Source organism: Acanthochromis polyacanthus, chromosome 4 (genome assembly GCF_021347895.1).
Source record: "Acanthochromis polyacanthus isolate Apoly-LR-REF ecotype Palm Island chromosome 4, KAUST_Apoly_ChrSc, whole genome shotgun sequence".
NCBI classification, from domain to species: domain Eukaryota; kingdom Metazoa; phylum Chordata; class Actinopteri; family Pomacentridae; genus Acanthochromis; species Acanthochromis polyacanthus.
The window spans coordinates 17900621-17914692 of NC_067116.1; the positions used below are offsets into that span (position 1 = coordinate 17900621).

The window sequence follows — 14072 nt, forward strand, 5'->3', positions numbered from 1 at the left end:
AATTTCCAAGGCTGCTGACATTCTCTTATCAAAGTCTTTATATTTTACATGAACAGACTGATGTCATGAGTCAGCCCTTACCATTACCAAGATAAGCCATGACGACGTCTAAATGGCAGTTTTTTTTGTTGCTCCATAAGATTTGTTTCCATGAGTAAAGTCAGAAATTTCCATTGTAATGATTTGAAACATCCACAAAATCCTCATTTGTCATAAAGATAAACTTTAGCAATATTTATAATATTAATCTACCTCCATTTTGATCGAACCTCTAAGGAATAGTGTGCAAGGCAGCAAGACAGATCATCGCAATTGTATGCTTGATGTGTGATAAAGGCTGCAAGAAAGATAATATCTGACTGCTGCACAAATACAGAACATGTTAGACGCCACGTCTCGAACCATCAAGACACATCGTAATGGTAGTTTGGAAAATTACGACCATCATAATTAGAGTTTGGGAGACATTTCAAAAAATTATTTTTGCATTCCCGGTACAGGGGGCAGAATAATTTCAGGTAATGATCACTGAACTTGAGATTTCCTTTCTTTGATTATTTTTTTTAGGGCGGCAAGGCAGCTAGTTACTGACAGTTGTGAATTCTGTGATGCTCGGGATAATTACGTTCTGTACTCAAAGATAGCTCTGCACATTTAGGACAACCTCTGTGCTATACAAAATTCCTGCCTAAAAGTTTTCACAGAAACGCCTTGAAAGGTCTTTATCATTCTCTATACCTGCGCCGGCATAATGAAATCAAAAACTCCTCTGTGTAAAACTACCTGCCTCAACATCAGAGACTGCAGCGGTGTTACTGCGGCTTAGAGATGAAGATCTGGGTATACACTGTGACTGCACGCTGTGTCAGGATAAAGTTCTGAAAAGGAAATTAGATCTTCTTAACTAATGTGAGTTTTTTATGTGGTTTTAAATAAGAGGCAAGCTTGTTCTGTAAAAATACATCTGTCTTATCAGCTGGAATCACAAAGGAGCTGTAGCAGACAAGAACTTCTCTTCTAATCAAACATCAGTCTTCCTGCAGGAAAGGACAAATCAAAACTTTAGAGCAAAATAAATATGAGAGTGCCCCCTAAACAGCAGTGAGAGATCCGGCCTCGAAAATGGATCTTTCAGCCCTTTGATATCCTCAACATCACAGACCAGCACCATGCTGTGTTCAATTTACTGATGTCATATCACAAGATTCAATTTCTTTCAGAATATTTTCTTCCCTCTTCCATTTACATGTCCCGTTTATGTAAAGTTGACTTGTTTAAAACACACAAAAATACTCTTGGTATTTCTCAAATATGAAATATGCAACAGAAGTGAACACACCCCTGTACAATATCATTGAAATGTCAAACAATTCAAAATTGTGTAAGCTATCAACAACTTCATTAATTTCTAAATTTAGAAGTGTAGTATTTAATCTCATAAACAATTAAGAACATTTTTTTAGACGGACTAAACTGAGGGCTGCACACTGGCTTGGTGGTTAGCACTGTCGTCTCGCATCCCCGGTTCATGTCTCTGCCTTCCCAGAATCTTACTGTATGGAGTTTGCATGTCCTCCCTGTGCAGCATGGGTTTTCTCAGGTTAACTGGTAACTCTAAATTGTCCGTAGGTGTGGGTGTGAGTTAGCCTAGCCGCACTAGACAACCCACGGCAACAAATTTAATTCTCTGCCAGGGTGGGTCTAGTTACCCTCCATAAGGCTTGAGGCTGGATGCTCCTAAAACTGGCCGGACCAATCACCATGAAGTGTAGAGTCAGAAGGCGGGCGTAACAAAGTGACGACAGAGGCGTGACGATTCTGACAGAAACCACCAGCGCACAATAAACAGTTATCTTTCGACTCGGCTTTGGCCACAGCCCTTAAAGATTTGAAGCTAAAATTCAACTTGAAAGATAAACAAAGGACGGCACTGAAGTGTTTCATTGAGAAGAAAGACGTATTTGGACTTATGGTGACGGGATATGGCAAATCCTTAATATACCAGTTGGCTCCGCGGCTCCGCTGGTTGGGAAGCTAATGGGACTTAGCCACAATCCGCCGGTGCTCTCGGAACTACGTCAGCCTATTCGTTGCGTTGATTGGTTGTATACCTACCCAATTGCTGCAGAGGGATTTGATAGACAACCTTTTAGCCCGCCTCCCTCCCTGTCGAGCGTGCCTAGACCCTTGTGCCGTTAGAAACATGGGTATAGCGTGGCTAGGCTAGGTGTGAGTGTGATCGTTTGTCCCATATGTAGCCCTGTGACAGACTGGTGACCTGTCCAAGATGTCCTCTGCCTTCCCGCTAAGTCAGCTGGGATAGACTCCAGCCACCACACGATCCTAATGAGGATTAAGCAGTGTATAGATAATGGATGGATGGATGGATGGAGACTAAACTGACAATAAAGGCACGAAAGGTCAAGAAAAATATCTATGAAAAAACAGCTACAACCGTAGTCAGAACACTGGTCAGAGCCAAAGTGACTGTCCTGCTAAGCTGATGTCACCCTTAAAACAGACGGACAAGTGCTTTAGACTTAGCACAAGGGCACTGGAGTTTCTGTGGCAGCTCACACAGTGTGAAGGACAGTGGAAACTATGTTTAAGAACATGAAAAGAGGCCTGAATATTGATGATAGCTCATTCTTTGATCAGATGAAACCAAGGTAAATTGGTTCAGCTCAAATGGAGTCCAGCATGTTTGGTGAGACATTTGTCAGGACTACCACAGTGAATGCACAGTCCTGTCAGGGTAGCACGGAGGTGGAATGGGGTGATACAAAGCTGCTTCTGTGCAAAATGTAATGGAGAGATGACATTTATAGATATCACTAGAAAGGCTGTGGATGTACCTGAATACTGGCTGACAAGATGACTTCCAGTCGACAGAAGCTTGGCAGAAAAGGAATATTCCAGCATGATAATGATCCAACGTACATCACACAAAAGGTTCTGAAGAGATAAAAAGATTTGGGGTTAGTTGACCTGACCAAGCATTTTGTCTGATTTGAATCCAGTAGAACACCTTTGAGGCATTTTAAAGAAATGGATTTCCTCCAACAACTGAAAAAAAAATGGCCGAATGAATGGTAGAACATCTCTCCACAAGGATTCATTTGGTCATCAAAATTAAAACTGGACACATGAAGCATTGAAAAAAGAAAAGATTAAATTCTCTGTAATGAAAGGTGTACTGACTTTTGTTACATTGTTTCATGCAGTCAGTTCAGCTCTTAAAGTTAGATATCACTCTATCTTCAGAGTGATAGTTACGGAACACACTAGTGTTGGCTGTATCACAAAAAGTAGCTTTGCCTTCCGTGTTGGTGACAGCAGGCAAGACGCCCATCTGTCAGAGTCCAAAAGCTCTGCTTTTTGTTACTGCTTCAACAGAACTTTAAGTTAACCTCTTTGATACCATGTAGACAGCTCCATGGTTTAATTCCTGCTCTTACTGATTATTGTTCTTATTGTTTTATGTCAGGAGAGATCAGAGTTTGACAGCATTTATCGGGGTAATAATAGAAAGGCTTTGGCAGTTAGACACTGGGAAGCATCCAAAGTGAGCATAGTCCAAAATGAGGGTGGGAGATGGACGGATGATTGGAGCTTTCATTGAGATCCATTGGACAGCCAGGATTGTGAGGTTGTGATGGTTTATATAACAGTAGTCTAACAGTAGGAGCAAAAGGCAGAGTAATAGAATCACAGTGATATTTAAAGAACTGGGACTGATTGGCTGCATCACAAAGGAATCAGAGACAGATAATGAGGGAAGAGATCTGCCTTCTAGAACCTTTGCATTAGCTTCATGATAAGGATACTTATTTTTTTCACAAGCTTTAGTAAGTTAGATGGCTATGCACAACAAATCCATGGTTCTTCACAATGTGTAGTCACTTGTGGTTATTTCTCTCTCACTTTCTAACCCCTCTGCTGTGCCTCAGGTGATAAATGCCATAGAGCAGGATTTCAGGCTGCCAGCTCCCATGGACTGTCCAGTCGTGCTGCACCAACTGATGCTGGACTGCTGGCAGAAAGACAGGAACGCACGGCCAAAGTTCCCTGATATTGTCAGCATGTTGGATAAAATGATACGCAACCCTGCATCTCTCAAAGCCGGCACCAACAATCTGCCCCCTGGGTGAGCACAGATACAAACTCATTTACATACACAAACACACTCTCCCTGTCTCATGCCTCTGTTTCGGCGGTACAGTTGTTTTTCTAACTCCTTATTCCCCTGTATCTGCTCTCTGCAGCCCTCCCCACCACCCCTTGTTAGACCGTGGCGCTCCAGACCTGAGCAGGGTGAGTTCGGTGGAGGACTGGCTGGCTGCACTCAAGATGACCCAGTATAGAGACTCCTTCCTGGGCTCAGGCTTCACCTCTTTGCCGCTCGTCACACAAATCACAGCCGAGTAGGTTTTCCCATTACACTGCCTCTATTTTTGTCTGTCTGCCTCTCTCTGCCTGCGTCTCACACTGCTTTGGCTGCCAAGTCGGCGTCTTGTTAGTTGGACGACTGGCAGGGCAGCTGGTTGGCTGACTGGAGGTTCATGTGAACACTAGTCTGTCTCTCCATATGGCTCGCTTCCTTCCTCTTTTTCATCCATTCATAATGGCTAAATACTGTTCTAAGTGCCGTTACAGAACATCAGTTTATCACTGTCAGATAAACAGCAATCTGTCACAGTGAGAAATACTGCAGGTTTTAGCTTTGGTTAGTTAATAATGAATGTACTTTAGGTGTGCATTTTGTCATTAGCTGTTAGAATAGCTTGATCATTTTTTCCTGCCTAAATGAGCTGGTAGCAAAGGCAGTGATGAGAGAGGTTTGTGATATGTGCTTCAGTTCTGCTCTACAGCTGCTGCCTCTGCCCTCTGGTGTCAGGGAAGAGTCCACCGGAGGTTCCTGCTGTTACCTTTGACCAAAGGCAGGATCATCAGGCATGGAGCCGGTCCCACTCTGGCTGCCCTCTGCTCCTAAAATAGTTAGAATGGGTCAAATGCAGGGGGTAAATTTCACCAAAGGGATTAATTAAATGTGTTTTAACACAATCACAGTGTGAAGAAGGCATAAAGGTGTATGAACATTTTTCATGCAGAAATGAAATGAACTCAGGGAAAAATGGATGGAAAACCAAAGAAGTCACTGTGCTTAGGTCTGCTTTGTACTGTTATGTTTTGTCCTCTTTTATTTTAAAATATTCACCCATGTTGCAGACCTATAGCAACATATAAAACAATACATGTGACATTACTTGGGCTGTTTGGGAATTTATTTTTGGGGTTGGTTAAAAGCAAATATGCTGCATTTAATTCCACTGCTTCTTTTTTGTTAAGTGGAAAAAGTATGAAGGCATCTTGATTCCAAAAGCAATTTCTCCTGAAGAGACAATATACCTGTAATTAGAATAAGAAATTTTAAAATCTGAGAGTTCTATGAAATATGTTTCTCCCTTTAGTTAAACACAGACTATTACCTTGTCATTATTTAGTCAAACCAGTCAAAAATAGAGCCTACTGCATGTTCATGCTGAGCTAATTTAGCCCTGCCACTTTCTCTGTTCCATTTCAAGCGCTTGTTATTATTAACATAGTAGTGATTTACTGGTGTACACTCCTACACACAGCACCTTCAGTAATAACCATGTTGATATCTGTGTGTTGCACAGAGATCTGCAGAGGATCGGAGTGTCTCTTGCTGGACACCAGAAGAAAATCCTGACCAGCGTGCAGTCAATGAGGCACCAGGCCGACGACCAGTCTCCTACTGAATCTGTGTAGCTGCACAGGGGAGTGATACCGTACGAAACGTTTGACCGGTGTGCAGTCTGTGGACTAACAGGCTTTCATCTTAAACTTCTCTTTTACTCTCATACACTTAAGGTTGCTGCTTTTGGAAATCTCTACTACTTTACATGTTTTTAAACAATCATTGTGGCCATTTGTGTGTCTGCATGGCCAGATTCTGGACACTGGACAGACTTTTCTCATGCCATTTATCTTCCAAAATTGAAATGTCTCCCAGAAGAAACTCCATGTACAGGTGTGAAGTGTCGCACAGAGTGAAAAAAAAAAAAAAAAAGCGACACTGGGGAAAAATACAAACTAGTGTCTGACCTTAAGGAGCTACAATCACCAGTCCCCATGTCCCACTCACCAAAATCTGACAACGTCCGTCACTGACGTCTACAAATCATTTCTACCTAGCCGGCTGACTGAAGAAAGACGTGGTGTGTTTTTTTGTGTAAAGCTTAATCACACAAACGCACTCCTGTGAAGAGGAAACAGGCTGAGCAGACATTTATGTGAAAACTGGACCAAAACCCTGACTAAAGGTCTTTAAAACTGTGTTCCTGGAAACCAGACCTGCAGGCCTTCTTATCTGCAGCATGTTGGGCTGAGAAAGCTTCAGGGTGTCAAGGAAAATTGCCACCATTTGAATCCAGACAGAAGCCAACCATTTTAAATGAGACCTTTCTGAATCTATCTTCATATTGAAGAGTCTGTACATATTAAGACATGGGATGTTTATTTCCTCTTTGCTCACTTGCTTTCACTTTTGCCAACAGTCGATGTCACTGGAGTATTTGTGACTTCTCAATGATTATCTCCCTCAACTGACTCATCACTGCAACAAACTTGGAAGTGCTGCGGACTGCAGACAAAAAAAAAAAAAAAAGGTTTCACTGTTCTATTTTTTTGTACTTTCCATGCAGCCATGAAAAGATAAACTCTTCCTCACAGACAGCTAGCAAGGCCTGGCCTACTTAAAGTACTTAATTCAGAGAGAACTCTTAATGGATGATGTTTTACAATCAGCACAAATGCCCTCTGAGTAAAGGCAATTACAGATCAGAAAATAACAAGAGAAAGAGATAAAGAATTATTAAACCATAGCAGTGTCTCTTCCAAGCGAGGAAGCAAATCAACTGCATGCTTTGAGGTATAGAAGAAGAAATGGGCTGAAGAGACTGCAGGTACTGAGTCACTACCAGCTATTGAGATGCACCTGTTGTGATGCAGCGCAGTGCCCAGATAATCTCTAAAGACAGAAAAGGTGTTGTCGTCCAATGTTCTTGTGATTTGGCTGCAAATCCGAAAGCTGACTGCCAGTCAGGCATTATTACAATGCATGAAGCAAGCAGAAATCCAACGCTCATGTTCTGTCCACGCATGGAACAAATCTCATTTCTGTCTAAACTGTATGGCTGCCGTCCAGATGGCAATCATCACTCTGCTGCAGCAGCAGCGAGGCAGGGCCCTTTGTATTCATTCAGTTTTTAATTCATTGGCTGCCGGACATGTCATTGTTGTCAGAGTCTGTTTTGACAGTCTCATTTCCCGATTGACATCTCTGATTAATATTGTTGTGTCAGCTTGCAGATGAAATGACATAAAGTGACCTATCCGTGTAGTCATCTGTGGGCAGCAACCTTTTGCGTAACACACATTTACAGGATTGATTTCTGACACGTCCAACAAGAAAAGATAAATGCATTAGGGTCAAGAAGGAAATTGGCAGCTTATTTGTCATGTTTTAGTGCTTAATGGGATGTTTGACTCACAAAATATGAAATCTAGAAGGCCAGATCTCTCTCACACTGGTGGTGAGGCACTGGGAGATCTCTTTTATCTCAGAGCTGAGCCGATTACCAGCTGTGGAACAACAGCGGCCTGCTCTGCCTTCAGCCCAGGCCTCTGGTCACGCGTGTGCAACCCCATCCCAAGGATTACCAGTCAGTAGCTCTGATTGGATGTTATGATTTTATTTGTCATCCGCTGAGAGCCCAGCTCACATTGACAGAAGTGACAGTGTTTAGTTGTTTGATTTCAACACATTTCACTGCTGCACGTCTGTGACGCGTCCCACAAAACGCTGTTTGTGTTTTGCCTGGCACCACTGCTCACCACTGCTGGGACGCCCCACAGTCTTTTATTTATGAACATTGTGACATTGCGGCTGTTTTAAACCTCCAAACATTTCAGTTTCTACTTTTTCCGCCGAAACTCTGCTCCGACGGCGCGACCGCAATTGCATTTGTTGCCTGGCAACAGCAGCTTATTGAACATTTTATCAGGAAGTATTGAGATCAACTGGGAGCGTGTCAGTGGTTCACAGGCATAATTCGTTGTAAATAGATGCCTCTGGAAAAACAGTTTCAGCGCTGGCCCGGGGGTTTAATAAAGAGTGAGACGACTAGTGTGCCTAAAAGCTCATATTGAATGCCACCTAAAAAATGTCATGAAGAAGAAATGAAAGCTATCAACACAGACAGGCATCTGAATGCGTTATGTAACATCTGTGGCTAAGTGTGACGTGTCTATTCTTTCCTTCCTTTTTTTGTCTTCTATTTAACAAAGTTAGATGTGAGCTTTCAAAGACATATCACATGTTACTGTGTCGGTGTTTGTGGAAAAAAAACAATGAAGGCATCATTGATCTGCGACACTTCTTGTGTTTATATTGTGACGTGTTCTGGTTTGAGCACAGTCACCACATGGAGGGGATCTCAGGAACACGAGGGATGTGAGGTTTGTCCACATCGCTGCATAAAATGGGATATTTTATTGGTAAATCCTGCATTATATAAAGATTAATCCAAGACGAAGTGCTTTAAGAGTTCATAGAGAGAGCTGGTTTTGATGTTAGTTTTCTGAAGTACCTATTAAAAGTTAAATCCACCCTTAAGCTGTTCCCTAAAAAGAGGAGAGATGTGTGTTTGTGTGTAAACAACGCTGAAGTCAGAATTAAAACACTGTGATTAAATCTGCGCTGAATATCTGGGCAAATATTCTAGTTCAGGGCTAAACTACATTTTTAATCCTTTTTATTGATGGAGGGGAGTTTTAACGCCGAGCTTTATAAATGTTCCGCATTTTTCCCTTTTTACTTTTTTTTTCTTTTTTTTGATGAAAGGACTCCGGTTGAAAAGAATCACCGAGCCTCCAATAAAAATTCATCCTTGACTTTCTTTAGGGGCTTTTAGATTTTACTATTTTGTGCACAGCAGTGTGGAAACAAAACCTCTAAAATATGATGGTGAAATAAGTGGAAAAATCTCCCACTCACTGTCAACTTTGTATTAGTAGAATTTTGAGAGATAAAATGCTTCCCTGAGACAGTAGCTGTGTCCCAGTTCCAAACTGCTGCTGGTGAGTTAACACTGGAAAAGTGACAAAAGATAATTTTCTGTGAAAGTCAGCATGTGTGCACAAAGGAAATGAAGAGACAGCTGTATATTCTTCTAACCAATCATGGGTGGTGGTGAAGTACTTTTGAGAACGCTGCAGAAAAAAAATAGAACTATGATGGACTCTGTTTTGACGTGAAGTTTAATTAATACTGAGATTTGAAAGTCCTGGTTTATTTGGGATGAATGAGTACATTTCTGTCAGTACGAAACAGTTAAAGGTGCCCTGTGGATAAATTTCCTTCCTCTTGAAACATTTGTACAACCATTTTTAACATTTTAAAAGCAGCTTCATGTACATGCATGTTTCATAGCAGCGCTTTTCATCAGTGTAGTGCTGGCAAAAAATGAATGAACAAATCTTTGACTTGCACCAAGTCTGCACTGCTCCTCTCTGCCTCGTCACATACAGACACTTCTCCCACTCAGCGTCTATATGTTACCAATCTCACTGGCAGCTATAGTGCATGAATGGAAATGTGCAAATTTCATTTGAGTGCTTTGGGACAAAAGTTTAGCTTGTTTACAGCAGTGAAGATGGTGACGTGTTTTCCTCTCTGTGTATGCTGTAGATGTATGTGTGACTTGGCTGTTCAGTAGTACAAATCTGTGGCAAGTCATTTTATCATTGAATAGCTGAGTTTATCTGTCCAAAATTTAAATTGCAGATATCAAAAACAGGGCTGCACAGTGGATCGCTGGTTAGTACTGTTGCCTTGCAGCTAAAAGATCCCCAGTTCGCATTCTGGCTTGGGATCTTTCTGCATGGAGTTTGCATGCATGGGTTTTTTTCTAAGATGCTCCGACTTCCTCCCACAGTCCTGTGACATGCTGAGGTTAACTGGTGATTCTAAATTGTCCGTAGGTGTGAATGCAAGTGTGATTGTTTGTCTCTATATGTAGTCCTGTGATAGGCTGGTGACTTCACCCTAAGTCAGCTGGAATAGACTCCAGCCCCAATGACCCTAATGAGGAGTGAGCGATGTATAGATGATGGATGGATGGATGGATGGATATCAAAAGCAGTCATTTTGACTAACTGTAGTCACAGTGACTACTCAGTTATATTTGAAATATCAGTAATGCCTTTCTGATTAGTCAAAAAGACAGTTGCAGAAATCTGAAACCTCATTAAAGTTAGTTGAGATTTACTAGACTTTTGGCTTCAGACTGCTCTTACATGTTTGATAAAACTGCTTGCTATATGTTGTTTTGTTGCAGTGCCACAGTATGTTTGAAAAACAAGCTACCTCTGACGAGATTAGAGATAACTGCAATGTCATCTCTATCGGTGAAAGCTCTAAATGTTTGTAGTTACATTGTGAGTAATCAGAGTTTAGTTTGAGATTTGAATTAATTAAGATCTAATTTAACATCCCTTCAGAGGGCAATGCAGATATATCAAATTGGAAACAGGACTAGTTAGAATTAAGCTGTAGATATCTGAAACTGGACATACAACTAATCATAATATATCTATCGTTTGTTCTGTTTAGAATGATGATGTTATCTGAAATGTTCTTTTGATTGTGAGGAACAGACACAGATATCAGTAATGCATGTCCAGTTTAACTATTGTATGGAAAAATTACTTGGCCGCAGAATCAGTTTACAGTTTGACCATGTATGGCCCCGATATTAAAACTTTACATTGTGCAGCACAGAGTAGCTTCACAGTGAGCTGGTGTGCTGAGCTACAGCGACTGGGGAGGGATGTTTGGAAACAGAGTGGGAGACTTCAGAGTTACTGGGGATTATGTTCATAGAAAACCAACTTCTAATTATGTTACTTTGATACAGGGACATGAGTTTTTAAGGGGTTCGATCAATGACCAGAGAGTGATTTTTAATGCCGACAGTAGTGTAATAATTGCTTTGCATATTGACTTGCTCCAGTACACAAATGCAATGTAACACTTAAACTTTCTGTTGTATTTGTTGTGTTTTTTTGTATCTTACTGCCAGCTGGAATAATATTAAACCACTGGCATGAATGTAAATCCCATCACCCACATGCATTTGCGTTTCTGCGTGCAAAAAAGCACAAAGCTTCTCGCGAAAATATAAATTGATCGAGCTAGCGAGGTAAAAAAACAAAACAAAAAGAAAACCAGAAGGAAAAAAACTCCACAGGGCCCCTTTTATGTGTTGATCCTTTTTGCATACCAAGCAGAAAAATGTGGATTTGGAACACAGCTATTGTTGTGTGGTGAAGGTAAAGAGAAGAGCCACCCTTGAACATCCTTCAGGTTTTCTCCTGTTTGTGAAACTTGTGATTATTTAGGACATTATTGGGATGTTGCATGGTACTTTGTGTTGCGTGTGAACTCGCTGCTCTGTATGTACAAACAGCATCCGACCGGTTTGTGAACATGAGTGTGTATCTGTGGCCGCAGCCCGTCTCGTGTGTAAAAACTCAATATTTTATGCAGCTGCAGCGCCTTCTGTTCTGCCGGGATTATTGTCAATGGAGACGATGATGATGACTCCCAGTTCATTTCTGAATGGCAGTACAAATGGCAGCTGCAGACAAAAGCCCTCGCTCTGTGATTCGGAGGAACTGACACCAAAACCTAACATTTACTGCAGATGTTTCAGACTCTGCTCTTACTGTGCTGGAAATATATCAACAGGGTGTCACGTTTTATTTGGCCAGTAAGGCAGAGAAATGGGAAAAAAAACAGACTTCTAAATAACAAAACAGGCATTGCAAGGTGAGTCTCCTCTAAGTGCTTCAGGGTGGATTTATCTTTTAATTGCAGTTATTTTCTGGAAAGCTCGGTCAGACTCGGCTGCTTTTCTCGTCTGCTCCTGCTCCGGTGTAATAGATACTGTAGGTGAGGATGAGAGCAGGCGAGTTATGAAGAAAGAGGGAAAAAAAGTGAAAGGGTAGAGGTAATACAAGGGGCAAGAAGAGAAGAGGAGGCTAACAGGAGAAGAGAGAAGCGGGAGGGGTGGAGGAGCTGGGAAGCAAAGCTCGACTCTTGTTTGAATAAAAATGAGGCTGGGTGTGGAGAGATTACGCTTTCTCTTTTTGTCTCTCTCTCTCTGCTCTACCCAGCTGCCCTCCTTCTTCTTCTAATGCCCACAACCTCTGTGAACAGCTCACTCTGCTTCCAGTCCACATTTCCACTGTCTCCTTTGACTAACGGTTTTAAGGCAAGCAGTCGTTCTATTTTAGATGCTCTCCTCCTGCAGACATTTTGAACTCGCATCTCCTAAGGATATATTGGCACATATCTTTTACACAAAAGCCCCTGCAGGATTTTGTTGAGTATTTATGCCAAAACTGTGAAAGTAATGTTCTTTTCTACCTGCTTCGCTCCATGTGCGGAGTCGTATCAGAGTTTCATCAAGCTAACCTGAACTGACACAGTCTGCCTGCATACAGTGTACATGCAGGAAAGGGTCTTTTTTAGTTTTTTTTGGTCAGTCGGCCGCTGAATTTCTCGACTCCTGATAACTTGCTTGCTTTGACATTTTGTACAGAGATTTATGGTCCCAAGAGCATCAAGCCTGCTGACTTTAGTGGTCCCCAGACTTGTCTTCAAACCCTACCATGATGCTGATATCTCCATTTTTTTTTTAATAGGAACTCATCTACAGTTATTGCATGATTGCCATAAAATCTGGCTCACGCTTCCTTCACGATGAACTGAAATGACTCCGGTGATCCCTTTTCAGTTTCATCACTTCGCCCTGTGATTGAAATTGTAATTTTGACAAACATTTTCATGACCAAAATCCTGCCAAACTACTGTCGGCACATCAGCCTCAGTTGTCAGATTAAATGTCAGCATGCTAATTCAGTAAACGAACAGTGAAGATGGTAAACATTGTACCTGATCAGCGTGTTAGCATCATTACTGTGAGCAATATTTGCATGCTGACATTAGCATTTAGCTCAAAACACAGCTGGGATTGAGAACAGCCTCACAAAGTCACAAGTCTGACTGTAGACTCTGAATCATACTTCCATCTCTGAAGGCCTTGATATCTGCAAAGAACAAAACAAGTATCGTTATCAAGATCCCAAAACTGCGAACACAAAAATCTTCTGGCCAAATGTAGAAATATTTGCTTGGAGCTTTGTGGTTTCATTTTAAGGGAAAGTGTTTCATCAAACTAACCTAAACTGAAAAAGTCTGACTGTACACACTCTGAAGAAAATTTGACTTCTTTTTTTAATACATGTTAATTTATTTTTATTCTAATTGCTTGCCATACTTTTTAGTATGTATGTATAATGTACGGTTTCTCTTGAAAAAAGAAAAACAGCTCAATAATCGGCTGTAGTCTGCCTTTCTCTGTTTACCTACAATACTGTTATAGGTGTTGCTGCTCATATAGTCAGAGCATCCCACTGTAATGTATTATAATACTGTAATATAGTGAGTATGCGCACGCTTGTGCATCTTTGTGTGTTTGTGCGCGTGTGTGGGTGTGATATAACGTGTGTGCGGTGTTCAGTGTACAGTAAAATGTTTGTACATCGTGCGTGGGTTTGTAGCTGTAAACTTTCTGAATCTTACATTTACAATGCACTGTTTGTCAATAAAGAAGACAAATCAAACCGATCGATTTTTGGTCATCAATGAACTTTTGAGGTCAAGATCTTGGTTTGACAAAAGCAAACTGAATGGTATTCAATATATCTTTGATTTGAAGATATGAAGAAAATGACGGAGGCATTTGCTAATGGTAGAGTTTGATGTTTTTGATTGAAATGGTCACTATTTTGAGAACATTTGGGATGGGAAGATCAATACATCCGCAACATCTGGATGCTAGCTATAAAACTACCAACAGGCTACCTTAGCTTAGCATAAAGACAGACAACAACTCTTCACAGTAAAAAGGCAAAAAAAA

General features: G+C 41.2%; 1 protein-coding gene across 1 annotated transcript in view; it reads left to right on the forward strand.

The window, feature by feature from the left end:
• LOC110966046 (ephrin type-B receptor 1-like) overlaps positions 1 to 13780 on the forward strand; it is a 119094-nt gene extending 105314 nt beyond the window's left edge. The window contains exons 18-20 of the mRNA XM_051946972.1: positions 3951 to 4147; positions 4266 to 4424; positions 5682 to 13780. Of these exons, the coding sequence (XP_051802932.1) occupies positions 3951 to 4147; positions 4266 to 4424; positions 5682 to 5793 (468 nt within the window). The 3' untranslated portion in view covers positions 5794 to 13780. The remainder of the gene's footprint in view (positions 1 to 3950; positions 4148 to 4265; positions 4425 to 5681) is intronic.
• The last annotated feature ends 292 nt before the right edge of the window (positions 13781 to 14072 follow it).